The sequence below is a fragment of the Anabrus simplex genome, chromosome 7 (assembly GCF_040414725.1).
Source record: "Anabrus simplex isolate iqAnaSimp1 chromosome 7, ASM4041472v1, whole genome shotgun sequence".
Taxonomy (NCBI): Eukaryota; Metazoa; Arthropoda; class Insecta; order Orthoptera; family Tettigoniidae; genus Anabrus; species Anabrus simplex.
The window spans coordinates 174,318,497-174,336,958 of record NC_090271.1 but is presented as its reverse complement, the minus strand read 5'-3'; the positions used below and the strand labels follow the sequence as shown (position 1 = coordinate 174,336,958).

The 18,462-nt window shown below is 38.8% G+C and overlaps 1 protein-coding gene across 4 annotated transcripts in view; it reads left to right on the top strand.

Annotated features, from left to right (window-relative positions):
* LOC136877431 (putative ATP-dependent RNA helicase TDRD12) overlaps nt 1-18,462 on the top strand; it is an 821,384-nt gene that overhangs the window by 305,888 nt on the left and 497,034 nt on the right. For all 4 annotated transcript variants that reach the window (XM_067151463.2, XM_067151464.2, XM_067151462.2 and 1 more), the window contains one exon: nt 17,228-17,383. In XM_067151463.2, the coding sequence (XP_067007564.2) occupies nt 17,228-17,383 (156 nt within the window). The remainder of the gene's footprint in view (nt 1-17,227; nt 17,384-18,462) is intronic.

Genomic DNA, 18,462 nt, shown 5'->3' with positions numbered 1-18,462 from the left:
CCCATTTTCACACCAGGCAAATGCTGGGGCTGTACCTTAATTAAGGCCACGGCCGCTTCCTTCCAACTCCTAGGCCTTTCCTATCCCATCGTCGCCATAAGACCTATCTGTGTCGGTGCGACGTAAAGCCCCTAGCAAAAAAAAACAAACAAACAAAAAAAACAACGTAAGACAAGCAGGTATAAGTTCCAACATAGTTGAGGATGTGTGGGACCTGGTAAATGCAGCATGGGTGAAATTTAAGGAATCAGAGATAGTTATCAGTGGAATACTGTGTAGGAGGGATACTGACTGGAAGGTGATTGGGGATTTAAATGAGATTACGGAGTGGGTATGTGGGAAACTGGGAGTGAGATTTCTAGATCCTAATGGGTGGGTAGGAGATAGGGATCTGCGTTCAGATGGCCTTCACTTAAACATATAAGTTAGGAAATTTGTTTAGAAGGGATATAGGGAGTTACATTCAGGGAAATGGGGTGGCCTAGGGAGCGGTGATAAGGGAACAGGGAACTGGAAATCAAGTAGGAATGACATAAAAATGTTAGTGCTCAGCTGTAGAAGTATTGTAAAGAAAGGAGTAGAATTAAGTAATTTAATATATACTTACCAGATATTGTAATAGGAGTTGAATCATGGCTGAGAAATGATATAATGGATGCAGAAATTTTCTCACGGAACTGGAGGGTGTATTGTAGAGATAGGATAGGAATAGTAGGGGGGTGGGGGGGAGTATTCATTCTGGTGAAAAAAGAATTTGTAAGCTACAAAAAAGTTAAAGATGACAAACACGTAGGGGTAAGGCTCATCTCTAAAGATAATAGGCAACTTGATGTCTTTGGAGTGTTCAGACCAGGAAAGGGTAGCACAGACGCTGATTCAGAATTAATTGATAAGATAATCAGCTATGTGGGAAACGATTAGGAAAGGAAAGTGATTGTAGCGGGTGATCTCAATTTACCAAATGCCTATTGGTAAGGTAACGTGAACGACAGGAAGCATGACCAACAAATGGCAAATAAGTTAATATGGGAAGGGCATCCAATTCGAAAAGTGATGGAACCAACTAGAGAGAAGAATATTCTGGATATGGTGCTAGTAAAACCAGATGTGCTCTATAGAGAAACTGAAGTAATAGGTGGTATTAGTGATCACTAAGTTGTTTTTGTGGTAGTTAAAAATAAATGTGAAAGAAAGGAAGATATTAAAATCAGGACTATTAGGCAGTACCATATGGCTGATAAAACATGCGTGAGGGAGTTTTTAATAAGTAACTATGATCGGTGAAAAACGGTAAATAAAAATGTAAACAGACTCTGGGATGGGTTTAAAGCAATTGTTGAGGAATGTGAAAATAGGTTAGTACCTTTAAAGATGTCCTCCCCCTGTGGGTGGGGGCGGTAGAATAACACCCACGGTATCCCCTGCCTGTCGTAAGAGGCGACTAAAAGGGGCCCCAAGGGCTCTGAACTTTGGAGCATGGGTTAGCGACCACGGTGCCTTTAGCTGAGTCTTGGCATTGCTTCCACTTACTTGTGCCAGGCTCCTCACTTTCATCTATCCTGTCTGACCTCTGTTGGTCAACTCTTGTTCTTTTCCAACCCCGACGCTATTAGGTTTGCGAGGGCTAGGGAGTCTTTCATTTTCACGCCCTTCGTGGCCCTTGTCTTTCTTTGGCCGATATCTTCATTTTTCGAAGTGTCGGACCCCTTCCATTTTTCCCTCTGATTAGTGTTATATAGAGGATGGTTGCCTAGTTGTACTTCCTCTTAAAACAATAATCACCACCACCACCACCTTTAAAGATGATAAGGAATGGTAAAGATCAACTATATTATAACAGAAGTAAACAGACTAAGAAGGAGGTGCAGGTTGGAAAGAAATAGAGTTAGAAACGGCTGTGGAAATAAGGAGAAATTGAAGGAAGTTAATGGGAAATTGAGTCTAGCAAAGAAGTCAGCTAAGGATAACATGATGGCAAGCATAATTGGCAGCCGTATAAATTTTAGTGAAAAGTGGAAGATTATGTATAGGTATTTTAAGGCAGAAACAGGTTCCAAGGGGGATATTCCAGGAATCATTAATGAACAAAGGTAGTGTGTATGTGAGGATCTTCAAAAGGCAGAAGTATTCAGTTAGCAGTATGTAAAGATTGTTGGTTACAAGAATAATTTCCAGATAGAGGAAGTGACTAATACTAAAGAAGTATTAAAGTTTACCTATGACAGCAGTGACATTTACAGTATGATACAAAAGTTGAAAACTAGAAAAGCTACTTTAATTGATAAGGTTTTGGGGGATATACTAAAGACAATGGGTTGGGATATAATACCATATCTGAAGCAAATATTTGATTATTGTTTGCATGTAGGAACTATACCAAATGAATGGCGAATTGCTATAGTAGCCCCTGTATATAAAAGATAGGGCGATAGGCATAAAGCTGAAAATTACAGGTCAGTCAGTTTGACATGCATTGCATGTAAGCTTTGAGAAAGCATTCTTTCTGATTTGTTTGCAAAATTAATAACTGGTTTGATAGTAGGCAGTTTGGGTTTAGGAAAGGTTATTCCAAGAAGCTCACCTTGTAATATTCCTACAAGATATAGCAGATATCCTGGATTTAGGTCAGTTGAATTGTATTGTGATTCACTTGTCTAAGGTATTTGATTGGGTAGATCATGGGAGACTACTGACAAAAATGAGTGCAACTGGACTTCACAAACGAGTGACTGTATGGGTGGCTCTGTTTCTAGAAAATAGAACTCAGAGAATTAGAGTAGGTGAAGCTTAATCTGTCCCTGTAATAATTAAGAGGGGAATTCCTAAAGGCAGTATTATTATTTGTCCTTCATGTTTTCTTATATACAGTATATCAATGATATGAGTAAAGAAGTTGAATCAGATATAAGGCTTTTTGCAGATGTTATTCTGTATAGAGTAATAAATAAGTGACAAGATTATGAGCAACTGCAAAATGACCTCGATAATGTTGTGAGATGGACAGTACGTAATGATGATAAACGGGGTTAACAGTCAGGTTGTGAGATTCACAACTAGGAAAAGTCCTCTAAGTTTTAATTACTGCACATTGATGGGGGTGAAAGTTCCCTTTGGGGATCTTTGTAAATATGTAGGTATTTATATAAGGAAAGATCTTCATTAGGGTTTCACGTAAACATGATTGTAAATAAAGGATACAGATCTCTGCACATGATTGTGAGGGTATTTAGGGGGTGTAGTACGGATGTAAAGGAGAGGGCATATAAGTCTCTGGTAAGACCCCAATTAGAGTATGGTTCCAGTGTATGGGACCCTCACCAGGATTACTTGATTCAAGACCTGGAAGAAATCTAAAGTAAAGCAGCTCGATTTGTTCTGGGCGATTTCCGAAAAAAGAGTAGCATTACAAAAATGTTGCAAAGTTTGGGCTAGGAAGACTTGGGAGCAAGGAGGCGAGCTGCTCGACTAAGTGGTATGTTATATGTGATATGTTCCGAGCTGTCAGTGGAGAGATGGCTTGGGAGGACATCAGTAGACGAATAAGTTTGAGTGGTGTCTTCAAAAGTAGGAAAGATCACAATATGGATATAAAGTTGGAATTCGAGAGGACAAATTGGGGGTAAATATTCGTTTATAGGAAGGGGAGTTAGGGATTGGAATAACTTACCAAGGGAGATGTTCAATAAATTTCCAATTTCTTTTCAATCATGTTCAATAAATTTCAATTTTTTTTTTTTCAATCATTTAAGAAAAGGCTAGGAAAACAACAGATAGGGATTCTGCCACCTGGGTGACTGCCCTAAATGCAGATCAGTAGTGATTGATTATCAGATGCTGCACAGTGACATCATAATTGACACTTTGAATGGAGGGCCCTAAACTGAGCATAATAATATTGAACTCTATGGTACTGTATACCGGAACAACGTTTGCCGTAAGTTGCTCCAGAAAGCGAGATATCACCTTATGACTAGTTATGCCTGGTGAAGCATGAGAGCTATGAACGTTGGTGCATGTTTAGGTATGTCACCCACCCTACTGAGTAGAAATAACAGGTAACTTTTGATGAGTGAAAGTGTTAATAGTAATTTAATAACTTCATTTCATGTGATTGAAAATGGTGATTTCATGCGGCACCAACAATATGCAGGGAAAAACTAATTTAAAAAAGCAGTATGAGATTTTGCTGTGTGTTTTTGGATTATTATTATTGTTATTATTACCGTATTATTATTGCAGACTGGCCGCGCATGGTATGGTTATGCCACCGTTGGCTGTTCTGAGAGTGGTTTTCTGTGGTTTCCCATTTTCACTTCCAGACAAATGTTGGGACAGTTTCTATTCATAGGCTACAGCCTATACCATCCATTTCCTAACCCAGTTTTGTGCACCATAATTTATTTCATCTTCATTAGCTACTCAACTGAGGTTGGTGTCAGGAGGGACATCTGGCTGTTAAAAAAAGAAACCTATATTCATCTCAACTTATCCCATAGGCCATCTTCGAACCATTTGAAACAGTTTTCTTCTTCTTTTCTTCCAAGAACTTCTTCATCCTTTCCTTTCTCAGTGTTGTTTTCTTTCTTCTGTCCTTTTAATGCCTGATTTTTCTTGACTTCCCCTGAAAATTTACCATCAAATACCGTATTTTCTCGCATATTAACGCCGTTTTTTTGACGAAAAATACAGGTGAAAACTTCGGATGTATAAATTATTCAAGGAATTCAGATATTAAAAAAATTTTGAATTTATTAACATTTAAAAAATACATTAAGTATAATATACACACAATTGGTTGAACTCATTTGTGGTTATCGACGTTTGGCTTAAAATTATGGTCGAATAGGGTACATCAGGTAAGTTGATCATGTGGGTTTGAAGTACCGACACTGGAAAATATTCTTTATAGGATTATTCTTTTAAGTGATGTATTCTTCAGCATAATAGGATTGTGATTTGGGTTATTTATATTGATTTTTATGCGATGCTATGTTATCTGTGTTTTCGTCAGTATATTTTTTGATATAATCTTTTCAAATTGAATGTGTATACATCTTCAGTCTGGGAAGCCATATTTGTTTATTTACTTTTAGTGCTTAGTTACCATAACACTTGAATGATCAGCTGGTGATCACGTAAGTAAGGTTAACCGAAGTTTTTATACTTCTGCTGACACATCATGCATTGAGATGGATGATTCAAACAGAAGTAATGTTTCAGCTAATGACGAAAGTAATTCCTCTCAGCCTGTGTGTAACCATTGCGGGCAACTGTTTAAGTCCACTTGGGTGGTCAATATTCATATTTCAAAAGCACGTCCGAATGACCACCGAACTCGGCTAGTGAATAGACAGATAGGTGGGGAATCGAACCACCAAGTAAGTACTGAAATATATTTAGGAACATCTGCAGAACAAGGGCATGAATCTAGAAAAGAAATAAAACAACAAAACACACATAACTCGTACTACCAAGAGCAAATGGTGATATGGAGGGAAAAGCTACAAGGTGACATCAATGATATTGAATTCTTCTTATTTGTAGAAGACTTTCTAAAGTTTCTGTCCACTGCAATTGATTTTTTGCCTGGGCCTCAACACCCAGCACAGAAATTTTACGAGGCGCGTAAAAAGAAATCGTATGTTAATACGGAAAAAGGATATAAACGAAGTTCAAATCCGCAAAGGTCCGCTAATAGGGATAGAGAAAAAAGACGAAGTAAATATTTTAATCAGTTAACGCAATTTTCAGTTCCACAATCAATGTAGGAAAGCAGTTAGAACTGTCCTTCATGAAAACAGTGAAAGATGTCTGATTAATTCTCAACATGTATATGGCTATTTCCATGAAATATGAGGACATGAAAATAATTCAGTGAGAGAAAATTATGCCCCAAAAGTGAGTGAAGCTACACAAACGGTTTACAATGACACGTTTAGTGATGTTATATCTAAAGATGAAATACAGTTTGCAACAAGTAGAATTGCAGTGGACACTTCACCTGGACCTGATTACGTCATCGTTAGAGCTATTAAAAGTGACATCGCTTCTGAGATAATTGCCACAATAGCCACTGGTATGCTTCAAACAGGACAGGTACCACCGTGTTTTAGAAAGGGAAGAACCGTTCTTATACACAAGGGAGGTGCCCCCGATGACATTGCAAACTGGAGACCAATCACAATATTTTCTGTTGTAAGGAGAGTAATTGAGCAAGCTCTTGATAAATGCCTGAGAGAATACATTGCTTTTAATCCACAACAACGGGGATTTATATCTTTAGCCGCTACACATATCAATACTTCTACACTCGATTCGGTTTTAAATTCCGCGAAATAGAACAAAACTGATCTAACAGTGATTTTTCTAGACGTCAGAAAGGCATTTGACAACATTGGGCACCTTCATTTACATGAGACCTTGAGGGCACTAGGAATACCTGAGAAATTAAAGGAACTAATAGTTAATCTCCAGACAGGAAACACTACAAAAATAGAAACTGTAACTGGAAAGACAGCCACCTTAAGCCTAAAAAGGGGTGTTATGCAGGGCTCACCTCTTTCTCCCTGTCTCTACACTCTAGCGACAGATCATATTTTAAACAAACTAACTGAAGACTCTCTCACAAGCCACTATGGATTTTCTTTAGTACCATACCTTCCACCTTTAACGATCATGGGCTTTGCTGATGACTTGGCTGTCATAGGAAATAGTCGAACAGCAGCACTTGAGCTCTCGAAAATATTCACAAGGAGATTTCATGAAATAGGGCTTTATGTCAACCCAATGAAATCTACGGCAATCTGCATCGAACGCGGAAAGTTAATCGAAGACCCAGCTGAATTTAAGAGCTATGATATATCGAGTTTGCGACGTGGGGAAACAATCCGCTATCAGGGAGTTAACTTTTCAAATGAAATCATTTTTCAACCTACACAGGAGCTTAAAATATTAGAGAATAAAATGGAGAAATTGGTTTCTTCTCCACTATTACAGGCTGACCAGAAATTTAAAGTAATAAACACAGTTATATGCCCATCTCTCATATACTCATTCCAAACTATCAAGCCGGAGAAGATTCCAAAAAAGTTCCTTGCGGATACAGTCATACTAATTTGTAGTGCTCTTAAGGAAATTCTTCAAATACCTGCAGACATTCCTAATGGAATGGTATACACTGAGAAAAAATGTAAGGGGTTGGGACTCTTCTGCGCCACTTGGGAAGCTCATCTTCAGCACATTAACATCTGTAAGGTACTATTAAGCTCAGGTGACGAATACATCTGTGCTACACGAAATCAAAGAAGAAATGACTCTCTCACTACAATCCCTCAATGTCCCTCCATCTGACAATTTGCTGCATCCACGTCTAGAAATAACAGATGCCAGGAAAGTGAGAAGAGTACTGAGAGAAAGGGCATTCAGTGAGTGGAGTAACTTGCAGCAGAATGGAAGAGGTGTATGTTTGTACAATGAATATACTCCTGCCAACTCCTGGATTCAAGACCATCAAGGTTTATCATGTAGTGAATGGCGTGAAGCAATTAAGATGACAGCAAACATTTCAGCAGTTAGATCGGTACCAGGAAGATCTCAGAACGATTCCCTTTGTAGGCGCTTCCTCAAGGAGATTGAAACTCTTGCACATGTTCTGGGATCTTTTCCTCATGGTGAACTTTTAAGGAATACGCGTCATCATAACATCCGCTCTTTAATTGCGGCAACGCTAAAAGATCATTTGAAGGTATTTGAAGAGGTTCATGGCTTAGCGGACAACGGAAGCCACGGAAGGATTGACATCATTGCTTTCAAGAATAAGAAGAGAGGTTACATCATCGAGCTCACAATTCGGTTTGAAAGCCATAAGTCGCAGCCCTCAGATGTTAACCTAGAGAAAAGGAATATTTACTCACCAACAATTCCTTACTACAGGGAGAAATACCAGATAGAGGAAATCGACATAGTTGGTCTGATGATTAGAGCCAGGGGAACGATTCCCGCTTTTGCCGCTAATTTTTGGAAACAGATGTCTCTGCCAGTTACAGCGTTACGTGAGATTGCCATCATAGCCTTAAGGGGCTCACTGATAATTCTAAGAAATCACTGTTTCAATTAGGTTACCTTCAACATTTCTCAAGCACAGTATATCTATTTCTCTTCTAAAAATAAATGTAAAAGTATACTTTGTTGCAAGGCAGCCTCTGCATGAGAGGAAGTATTTCATAAAATAAAAATAAAAAATAAGTACATAATAATGACCTACCGTCAAATAAGAAAAGTCTTACCTTTTATAGGCTACTGTCCTTTACTTTGTTGCCAGCTGTGTATGAAGAATTGCTGCTACTGCTATCACTGCTCACATCTCTCCATAAGTCATCTTCACTTCTGTCTAATGAATTTGAGATTCCTGTTTTATTGAAGCTCTTTTGAACCACCTTTGAAGAAATAATGTCCCAGGTGCACAATATATTCACAGAGGAGTTCCACAGGGTGTTTCCGATTCTTACCTGTTGGAGTAAGTTGGTGCACACTTTCCGCCATCCAGCACTGACAGAAATTGCGTGTGTTGTCTTTGAATGGTTTATTTTGGAAATTTCCAAGGGTTGAAGTGCTGATGTCAGTACACCAGGAATCACTGTCAAATCGGTTTTCATGGTCTCCAATAATTTCTTAGTGTCTTCCATTAGTTGGCCATGAAAACTGTCCAACACATGAGATGGACCGGGCATTGAAGGAGGGAACCTGCTCGATTTCCCCAAACCGCTCGTATGAGTGACATGTCCATTTACGCTTTTTCTTGGATACGAATGTGGATCCCTCGTGGAAATGTTACTTTAGGCAGTTTTTTTGTTTCAGAAAACAAGGTGCAAGCAAGCTTTCTGCCATCAGGTGTTGCAGCAAGCATTACAGTACATCGTTGTTTTTGCTTCCGTTGGTGCGTATGATAACGCTCTATGTCACTTTCTTATTGAATGTTTGACTTTGTAGCATATAGAAACTTATTGGTGTCTGATATGAGTTTCCTATTTGGGAGAGCAAATATTCCTTCACTTCACGCTTCTCAATCACAAAGCGATGAAAATCAATTACTTTTTGGTGGAAATCTTTCAGGCTTCGATTAACTTTAAAATCCAAGGCACTGATTCCATGTGCAGGATCTATTTCTCGCCCTTTAAAATACAGCCTTTCATGAGAAACGGCATATCCATCTTACAAGTAACAACTCTCATTATTGTTCCGTATTGAAGATGACGTTAGGCATAGATATCAAGGATAATTTAATAAAAAACCACCTATTCAATACTTCCCACGTTTAATGTGGTTATTATCTACATGATTTTATGTAGACTTATTTGGTCAGGTACATGTTTCACACATTATTTTGGGCATCTTCAGCCTGTAAACAACCTTTAGGTCAAGGTTTGGGACCTTTTTAACCAATATAAATATACCAATATATACACTAACTTAACTGTATTAACATGTTTGTATATATTGTATATAATGTGTATGTTGTATATAGTGTATACAGTAGAGTGAATTCTACAAGTCCTGGGCTTCAAGCCCCTCGCTTTATGATTTTGAGCTCTTAGCTCAAATTTACAAAAAGCACAAATTCACACAAGGGCAGAAATCCCCTAATTCAAAGAGCACTTGCTCCCAAAATTACATCATCCCGCCTTCAAGAGGCATTCATTAATCTTACAAAACTTTGAAAAAGAGCTAACAGACTCTCAGTTTTCAAAGCTAGTCAAGGCAACATCAGCTTACAATTTCTGGCCTCTCAAGGCCCAACTTGCAATTGGAAAATGATTATACAGGGGTATTTAATACCCAACCTACTGGGCCTTCATGGAAAAGAAATAACAGTTAAATAAATGGCCCGAAGACAAAATGAATGGAGGCGAATACTTGCACTCCTAGATATGAACATTTAAAACCTCAAGGGCACTAGGCTGATGAAACAGGGGCTATTCCCAAACTACTGAGGTGACCTGTATAGAATTTTCTTTACCACATTACAGAATGAAAAACAGTTATGAAAACACAGTCACCTCAAACCAAGATGAAGGGGAGCTCGAGAGGGTACATCAATCTCTATCCCCGATTTACAGTGAAAGATTTATGAAGTTTTTACATTTGCTGGCAGAAAGTTACATTTTTAGAAAAGAAGGTTACATAGTTAACAATTTGGACCTTTCCCTCGGGTTAAACTACGTAGTAAGCAAGAAAGAAAGATGTTATGTGGCCATTACCTTGTAGATGCTGACCGAAGAAGGGGCCGTGCGCCTCCTGCTTTGACACACACACCTAGTAAGATGACGATCAATTGGCCAAGAGACGTGAAAAGCCTCAGTTTGTAAACCCTCAGGGAAGGTTCGAGATCATTCAAGATTAAACTAGCCACACCCTCTCAATTTTATTGGATAAATTGAAAAGTTACACTTAGAATCGAACAAGAAGCCTGTGATAGGCTGAAAATTAAATACAGAAATTAGGGATTGGCTAGATTCAAAACTGGCGGAAAGGAAAAGAAAATATTGCCAACCCCAAAATAAATGAACATCAATCAGTAAAAAAAAACCCTTATGAATACCAAACTTCTTCAAATCATAAGTTCTTTCACTTCGCACCAGGGTGCATGATCATAGTTTTTTGTAGTGTCATCTGTGGAAAAATGTCCAAACTTCTTGATGGATGGCAAACAAAACAAGGAGAAATTCAGTCAGGTTAGGCAACTACATAATAACAAAATTACATAATATTTTAGTGGTGACATCTAAGATGGTGTAGTTTCAGTTTCACTGTTTTACCAATAGAGGAGTTCATTTAGGTGCAGAATTTGAATGCGCAACGTTGGGGTGTACCTCCCGGTACAGTCATTGTACCTGATGTTTCATTGTTATGTTCATTCAGTTAACAATTGTTAATTTTGAAGTTTTTTTTTTTTTTTTTTTTTTTTTGCTAGGGGCTTTACGTCGCACCGACACAGATAGGTCTTGAAGTTCTAAAAGAAATATATCCTTTTACGATTCAACCCCGGCACCTTCTTTAACCTCTTTCTGCTCCACGGGTATCCCCTGTAACATAAATAACTATAGAAATAAAGCAGGAATTACTTACTTCAAACGTGCAGCCATTACTGGCACTCTTGAAAACAGGACTTCATTTTTATGTCGCTATCATTGAGGACGATATACTAAAACGAACGACTGAGATGTTAGGCGGGACTTCTCTGAACACAACAATACTGTAGTAAACAATACATTGTGTGTGGTTTCAAAAATAAGAGTTCAAGAATATGGTGTCGTTTGCTGTGCCATATATGGTATGCTGGGCGGATCAAGGTTAAATAAATTACTATATTGAAATGTTGCTCCGTTGTTTGCCAAAGAAAATTATAGATGCAGATTCCATCCTCCGTGAAGCAAAGATGGTTATTCTCAACGTCGATATGAGGAAAGTGTCACAGTATGTCTAAATCCTAGGTCTAAAATAGGGAATATTTTAAAACATTCCTTCCCTAAGAGATTACATATGATTAGCTCCGGAAATGAAATTATTCATACTTCCACAATCGTTCGATGTACAAAGTTGTAATTTTACATGAAGGTTATTCTTGTATGTTCTAGGTGTCAAATTTTATGTACCTCAAAATATTTTAATAATAATAATAGTAATCGCATTACTGCTATGCAGGCTGAACGAAAATTCAACCAAGTGTCATTCAGACAGAAATCGAAGTTCCTCTGACTAGCTCAGAAACAGGCGGTCTCCCGCACGAACCCGGATGCTAGTAAAAGTGTCGTCAATCTTTCCAAGAAATCCTTGGACGAGAACCAAACGGAAGTTCTAGCTAGGGGTCTTAATTTTGCTGTCGCTCCCTCTAAAATTTCCACTGAGGAGTTAATTACTTCCGTTGAGGCAGCCGTCCACAAACTACGTACAGATGAGGCTGAGGTGTTAAGACAGGAATGTGTGAGACTCATAAGGTCCACTGTTGTACCAGCGCCCAATTTAACAAGAGGCGAAGGGAGACCTCTGAAGGAACTTAGGGATGATTCTGAACTGACCATTTTCTCAGTTGATAAGGGTAATGCGACAGTGGTTATGGACACTGACGAGTATAAGAATAAGAGCTCGGTTATATTGTCACAGCCTGTTTACGGACTGAGCTCACGTGACCCCACCACTCGTGTGTCCAACACCACTGTGAAGCTCTTAAGGCAATCTTCAGTTCCAAAAGAGGAGGATAAACATCTGTCCCTGGGGGATGCAGTGCCACCTAGATTGTATGGATTGTCTAAGATCCATAAAAAAGATCTTCCCCTCAGACTTATTGTTAGTGCGATAGGTTCTCCTACATATGCTCTGGCTAAATACCTAAGCAAATTGCTTCAGCCACACATAGGACGTACTGAATCCTACGTCAGAGACTCTCGGTATTTCGTCAACAAGCTGTCAACCATAACCCGTCAACCTAATACGCTTTTGCTGAGTTTCAATGTGGAGTCCTTGTTCACTAAAGTGTCGATTGACTCGGTTATGTCTCTCATTGAACACCTGTTCCCTGAGGACATTGCTAAGCTATTTTGTAACTGTATAACTCCCAGCTATTTCTTGTGGGGTGGGAATTTTTATGAACAGGCAGACGGAGTGGCTGCGGGAAGACCACTTTCACCCGTAGTGGCTAATTTCTTTATGGAGCATTTTGAGGAGGAGGCTATTGCTTCGGCGCCCATCTCACCTATGATATGGTGGAGGTATGTAGATGATTTATTTGTGGTCCGGACAGAAGGTCCTGAGAATTTCTAAACCACCTAAATCAGCAACATCTTTCAATTAAATTCACTGTGGAGATGGAGTTGGACAGATGCCTTTCTTTCTTGGATGTTCTAGTAGGAAAGAAACCGGACGGCTCCTTAGGACATACCATCTATCGTAAGGCTACCCACACAAATCGCTATCTTCATGCAGATTCTCACCACCATCCAGCACAAAAACTAGGCATTTTCACGACACTCGCCAAGAGGGCGAGACAAATTTGTGAGCCATCAAATATACAGGTGGAGATGGACACGCCCAAAGTCACGTTCAAGGGTAATTGTTGCAGTGATTTGCAGATTCATAGAGCCCTGCATCCCAGACAAACGACCAAGCAAAGCTCACAGAAGGAAAAAGTGAATGGAACTGCCCACTTGCCTTACGTTCACAACACCACAGATTGAATTGCTAACGTCCTCCGCAAACACAGTATAAAATCCGTGTTTGGCACCGCCACTAAAATTGCTCACAGTATGAGTAAAACCAAGGACAAATTGTCCCCACTTTTACATCCTGGGATATACAAAATTCCCTGTACTTGTGGTAAGGTATACATCGGCCAAACATGCCGGTCCATTGGTACCCATATGAAGGAACATGAACGTAATATTCGTCTCAACCAGCCAGACAAATCTGCAATAGCTGAGCACACACTATCGTCGGGTCATGATGTCATGTTCCAAGATTCTCGAGCTCTTACCCACACTAGACACTACAGGTCCAGGATTAAATGGGAAGCTGTGGAAATGTGTAGAAATCCTAACAATTTCAACAGGGACACTGGCTATCAATTAAGTAATACCTGGTTGCCAGCCATTAAGGATTTACGTAGGTACCGTAAAGCGGGGTAACTTCGGCCATACAGGGTAACTTCGGCCACTGACGAATAGCAACACTTATTTTCTCCTGCCTCCTAAACTGAAAAAGATAAGCCACTTGCAACAACTGAAATGCACGTACGGTAGAATGCTCTATCAACACTCGGTAGTCCAAAGAACATTGGTGGGCTCATTTTTAAGTCAATCCATTTTTTTCGCAGCCCCGACTATTGTCTAGTCTGGTAACAGCAGAAAACAAACTGTTCTCTAGCCCCAGCATTCGATTCTCCATTCCAGTGGTTTATGGGGTCCAAATTTAAGTACGTCTGGTAACTGATCAACCTAATTTGATGCATTTTATTCAAATGGGTTCTTCAGGGAATAGTTTTGTGATGAAACTTGTCCACTTCCGGGGTAACTTCGGCCATGCCAAGAACGTACAGGAAAACATTACACGGCCGCGAGTTTTGTAATTACGAGCTTGTTTACTTCAAGAATGCTTTAGAAGAGATTAATAAAGCCACAATAACAATAAACGGAGAAGTTTATCCCGACAGGGAGGAGAAAGACGGTTCCTATTTTAAATGATAAATAGACGGAAATCAGTTGACATGGACGAGGCGCAATTAAGAACCTGATTTACGACCCAAATATTTTCTAATTTAGAAGACGGTGTATTATGAGAACATTCTATAAGATTGCTTCTTTTCCGATCTCCTTTTCTCTCCATACTATTGAGCTTTGTGATTTTCGTACTTTTTATTTATTATCTTTTGTACCATTACGAATAATTACGCAATGCAACACGCAATTTGTAATATCATACAATGCTTGTATGCTTAGGCTAAATAAAATAGTTTCTTCTTTGTGAAAAATGTGAATTTGATCACTATACTTCTGTTTCACCACAAATCATTTTAATTTGTTTGTAATTGTCGATACTGGGCTTTTTGCAGGTTTTTAAAAAACATTCACAGTGGCCGAAGTAACACTACATCGAAGAAAACTTCGTTTTAAGAGATATTTTTATGGTAGCCGAAGTTACCCCAAAACATGGGGTAACTCCGACCACTCATTCGATAATTATAATTCATTACTGAATAACAATTTTAATTATGTTCATATTTAGAAATGAAGAACAAACATGGCAGGACTTATATTATATTTTTCAGAAAATTAGAGTGAATATTTCACATTTTAATTTTAAAAATATACGAGAAAGTGGCCAAAGTTACCCCGTTTTACGGTAGTTCCCTTCTCTGTCCCTTCACTATTGGTATTTGGTCTCAGTGTTTTCCAAATTTGTACGTTCCTCATCGCCAGAAGTTTCATTCCAGGCTTTTGTCAATGCCATACACCTGTCAATGTCATATGTGACGTGTTATGTGACCCTCTTAGACTGATTCTGATGGTTCGGTCAGCTTCCGCTTCGAGCGCTAGCACTTTGCCACGTCCGGGGAGCCATGTGGTGACGACTGAAAGTAACTATTTCCATTTCTATTATAACATCTAAATTTCAAAAAGTCATTGTTTAAGAAGCCTTTCTCGTGGACAGTCAAGATTTTCTTCTGATGATACAGAGGACAGTTCTCTGCGAAACGTAAAGAATTTCACCTTATTTTCATGACGCATCATAAGCCCAAAAGCCTATACAGTATCATGTCTCTAAGTACGGGCCGTGAAAGACTCAATGGCAACAATAATAATAATTGATTTTACGTCCCTCTAACTACTTTTATGGTTGTTGGAGACACCAATGTGCTGGAATTTTGTCCCACAGTTTGTATTTTATTCGCACGTAAATCTACCGACATGGGGCTGAAGTATCTGAGCCCCTTCATTTACCACCATACTGATCCAGGATCGAACCTGTCAACTTGGGTTCAGAAAGCCATTGCCTTAACCATCTGAGCCACTCAGTTTGGCTTCAAAATGTTTTTCCTCTTACGAGTTTAGACGGGGTTGACTCTGAAAAACCGCTATATTCATTTAAAAAATGGCTTTTTCACATAAAAACTTAAAATTTTACGTGAATCGTTTTCTATGTTTTAGTTGTTAAATAAATATTTTAAAAATATTCTACCCCTAAAACAAAATGATCATTCCTCCATAACTGTTCAACATACGAAATCAAAATTTCACAGATTTGTCGCATCTATGGCTTAGATGTTAAAATAACATAGAGTTTTAAGGAATCCCATTTGTATGGTGTTCAAATGAGCATTGGATCATAAAATAAATGATCATTCCTCGAAAACCGTTTGACATACAGTACGAATTGTGAGGGTATATTTACAGCCTAGCCGACAATGGACTCTCCATAATTTAAAACTTATAAAGAACTTTCAATTTAAAACCACAGCCAAGCATGGTTATCTTGCTAGTAATTTACTGTATAAGAGAAAACTGGACATTTTTTTTGAACTTTTACATATAACTCTAATTTGGAAAAATGGGTGTTTATTTGTACCTACATGTGAAACCTACATTTGGTAAAAAGAGAATCAAAAAACCAAACCCCATGACACTACAGCACTTGAAGGGCCTTGACCTACCAAGCGACCACTGTTCAGCCCTAAGGCCTGAAGATTACAAGGTGTCATGTGGTCAGCACTATGAATCCTCTCGGCTGTTATTCTTGGCTTTCTAGACCGGGGCCACTATCTTACTGTCAGATAGCTCCTCAACGTAGGCTGAGTGGACCCTCAAACCAGCCTTCAGGTCCTGGTAAAAATCCCTGTCCTGGCCGGGAATCAAACCCGGGGCCTCCGGGTAAGAGGCAGCACGCTACCTCTACACCATGGGGCTGGTAAAAAAAAACCCTGAAGAATTTTTAAAAGTCAGTCAAAACTCCCCATGATATTTTACGCTGGGAAGAATTCGGATTTATTTACAGGAAGAGTGAAATCTGGAATCAGTGCAAAATTATCAGATTATATGAATTTAGCGTTTCAATAAACATGGACTAGGAATTTGTGAGATGTTATTAATGTCTGCTTTAATAATGACTTACATCACTGTCATTCTTGTGCTGTCCATTATGTATGAATTAAATATCTCTGGTATTATTTCATGATACTTAATTCATTATGTTCACTGCCAATATTCATTTTTGTCTTCTTTCTTTTTCGTATTCCTTTCATGGGGATGCAGAAAACACTATTGTCACCATAACATTCTGAATTATGGCAGTTCACAACATAACAGTATCGTTTACTTGACATCACTCGACGAGGATGTTCCATATTGCCTCTATATGTAAATTACATGTTACAATATACCATTATACTTACAGTAAAAAGTAACAAATCTTTCCATCAAACAACACCACAGTCGTGCGTTAGTTAAACCAGCATTACCTGCATGTTACCTTACTGTTTCACCACCTTTAGTGCTAATAGTCACCTGCACGTTCCAACAGTTATAAATTCAGGAGTTTGTAGTATTTACCTCCTATACTTCTGAATGAAGTTAAGGTCAAATATATAGGAAACCCAATTGCTCTTGATACAAATACACATTATTATTTTTGATAATTTCTTAGGCTATGCCTTGATGACTCATGACTTCATTTCTTATTGCAGCTTCCAAAGGGATGTGGACCTCTGATCTTGATATTGTGCTCTAGCTCTAGTAGTGCTCAGAATGTGTATGATGCTTGCTCTGAGATTATTGTGGAGCACAAGGAGGATATATCTGTCCTGGTTACGTATGGTGGTGGGGCTGAACAGGAACAGATGGTAAGTCATATATTTGGTTATTTGTTTGGGAGATCTTTGAATCATTGAATCATTCATTTGGCATTAAACAACAAGTGCAATAGCCTTTGTCACAGTACATTAATATACAGTAAACCCTCGATTATCCGTCTCTTGATTAACCGTTCTGCGGTTTATACATCGCCAAAAAAAATCTCGATTTTTGTAATGCAATGTACATTCACTCCAAAACTGAATGAGCGTACTCTTGATGTCAATAATAACAATATTAATATTATTGGTTTTACGTCCCACTAACCACTTAGACGGTTTTCGCAGACGCCGAGGTGCCGAAATTTTGTCTCACTGGAGTTTGTTTACGTGCCCGTAAATCTACCTATACGAGGCTGATGTATTTGAACACCTTCAAATACCACCGGACTGACCTAGGATCGATCCTGTCGAGTTGAGGTCACAAGGTCATCGCTTCAACCATCTGAGCCACTCAGCCCGGCTCTTGACGTCAAGGTATCTTGATACAGTATTCTGTTTTGGAGCGACTGTACATTGACTCTCCGACTCCTGAGTCCAGGATCATAACTTCATAATGTACAGTAACTGCTGTACGTACACGCGCATAGACCAGCAATCGGCATTGGAGACATGACTTCATACATTTTTTTCTACGTAATTTTATGGTGTATAAAATTATTTAACTTTTAACTGTTACGAAAGAAGAGGGATGCTATTCAAATTCATCACAATCTTTATTATCCATTCCATTCTTGACGAATAATGTATTATAATGTGCCCTCTCCCAGCCCACGGAGTGTAGGGTACGGTATGCTGGTCGTTTCTACTTCAGAATGATACCTACAACTTACTTGGTTGCGTGTAACATCTCCGAGTACCGTATGCAGATCTTTTATATCGTTCTCTGTCAAGGTTAAATATTTTCACCACAGGGTTCTGCATTGTTAATATTTCACAATGCACAGGAATTGGAAACCAGCCTTGCGGTCCATCATAGTCAACCTCCGCTATTAGTAGATGGGTAGGCTACGTTCTGTACTGTAGTGCAAAGTAAGGAAATGTGAGAGTGACTGATAAAGTTGAACATC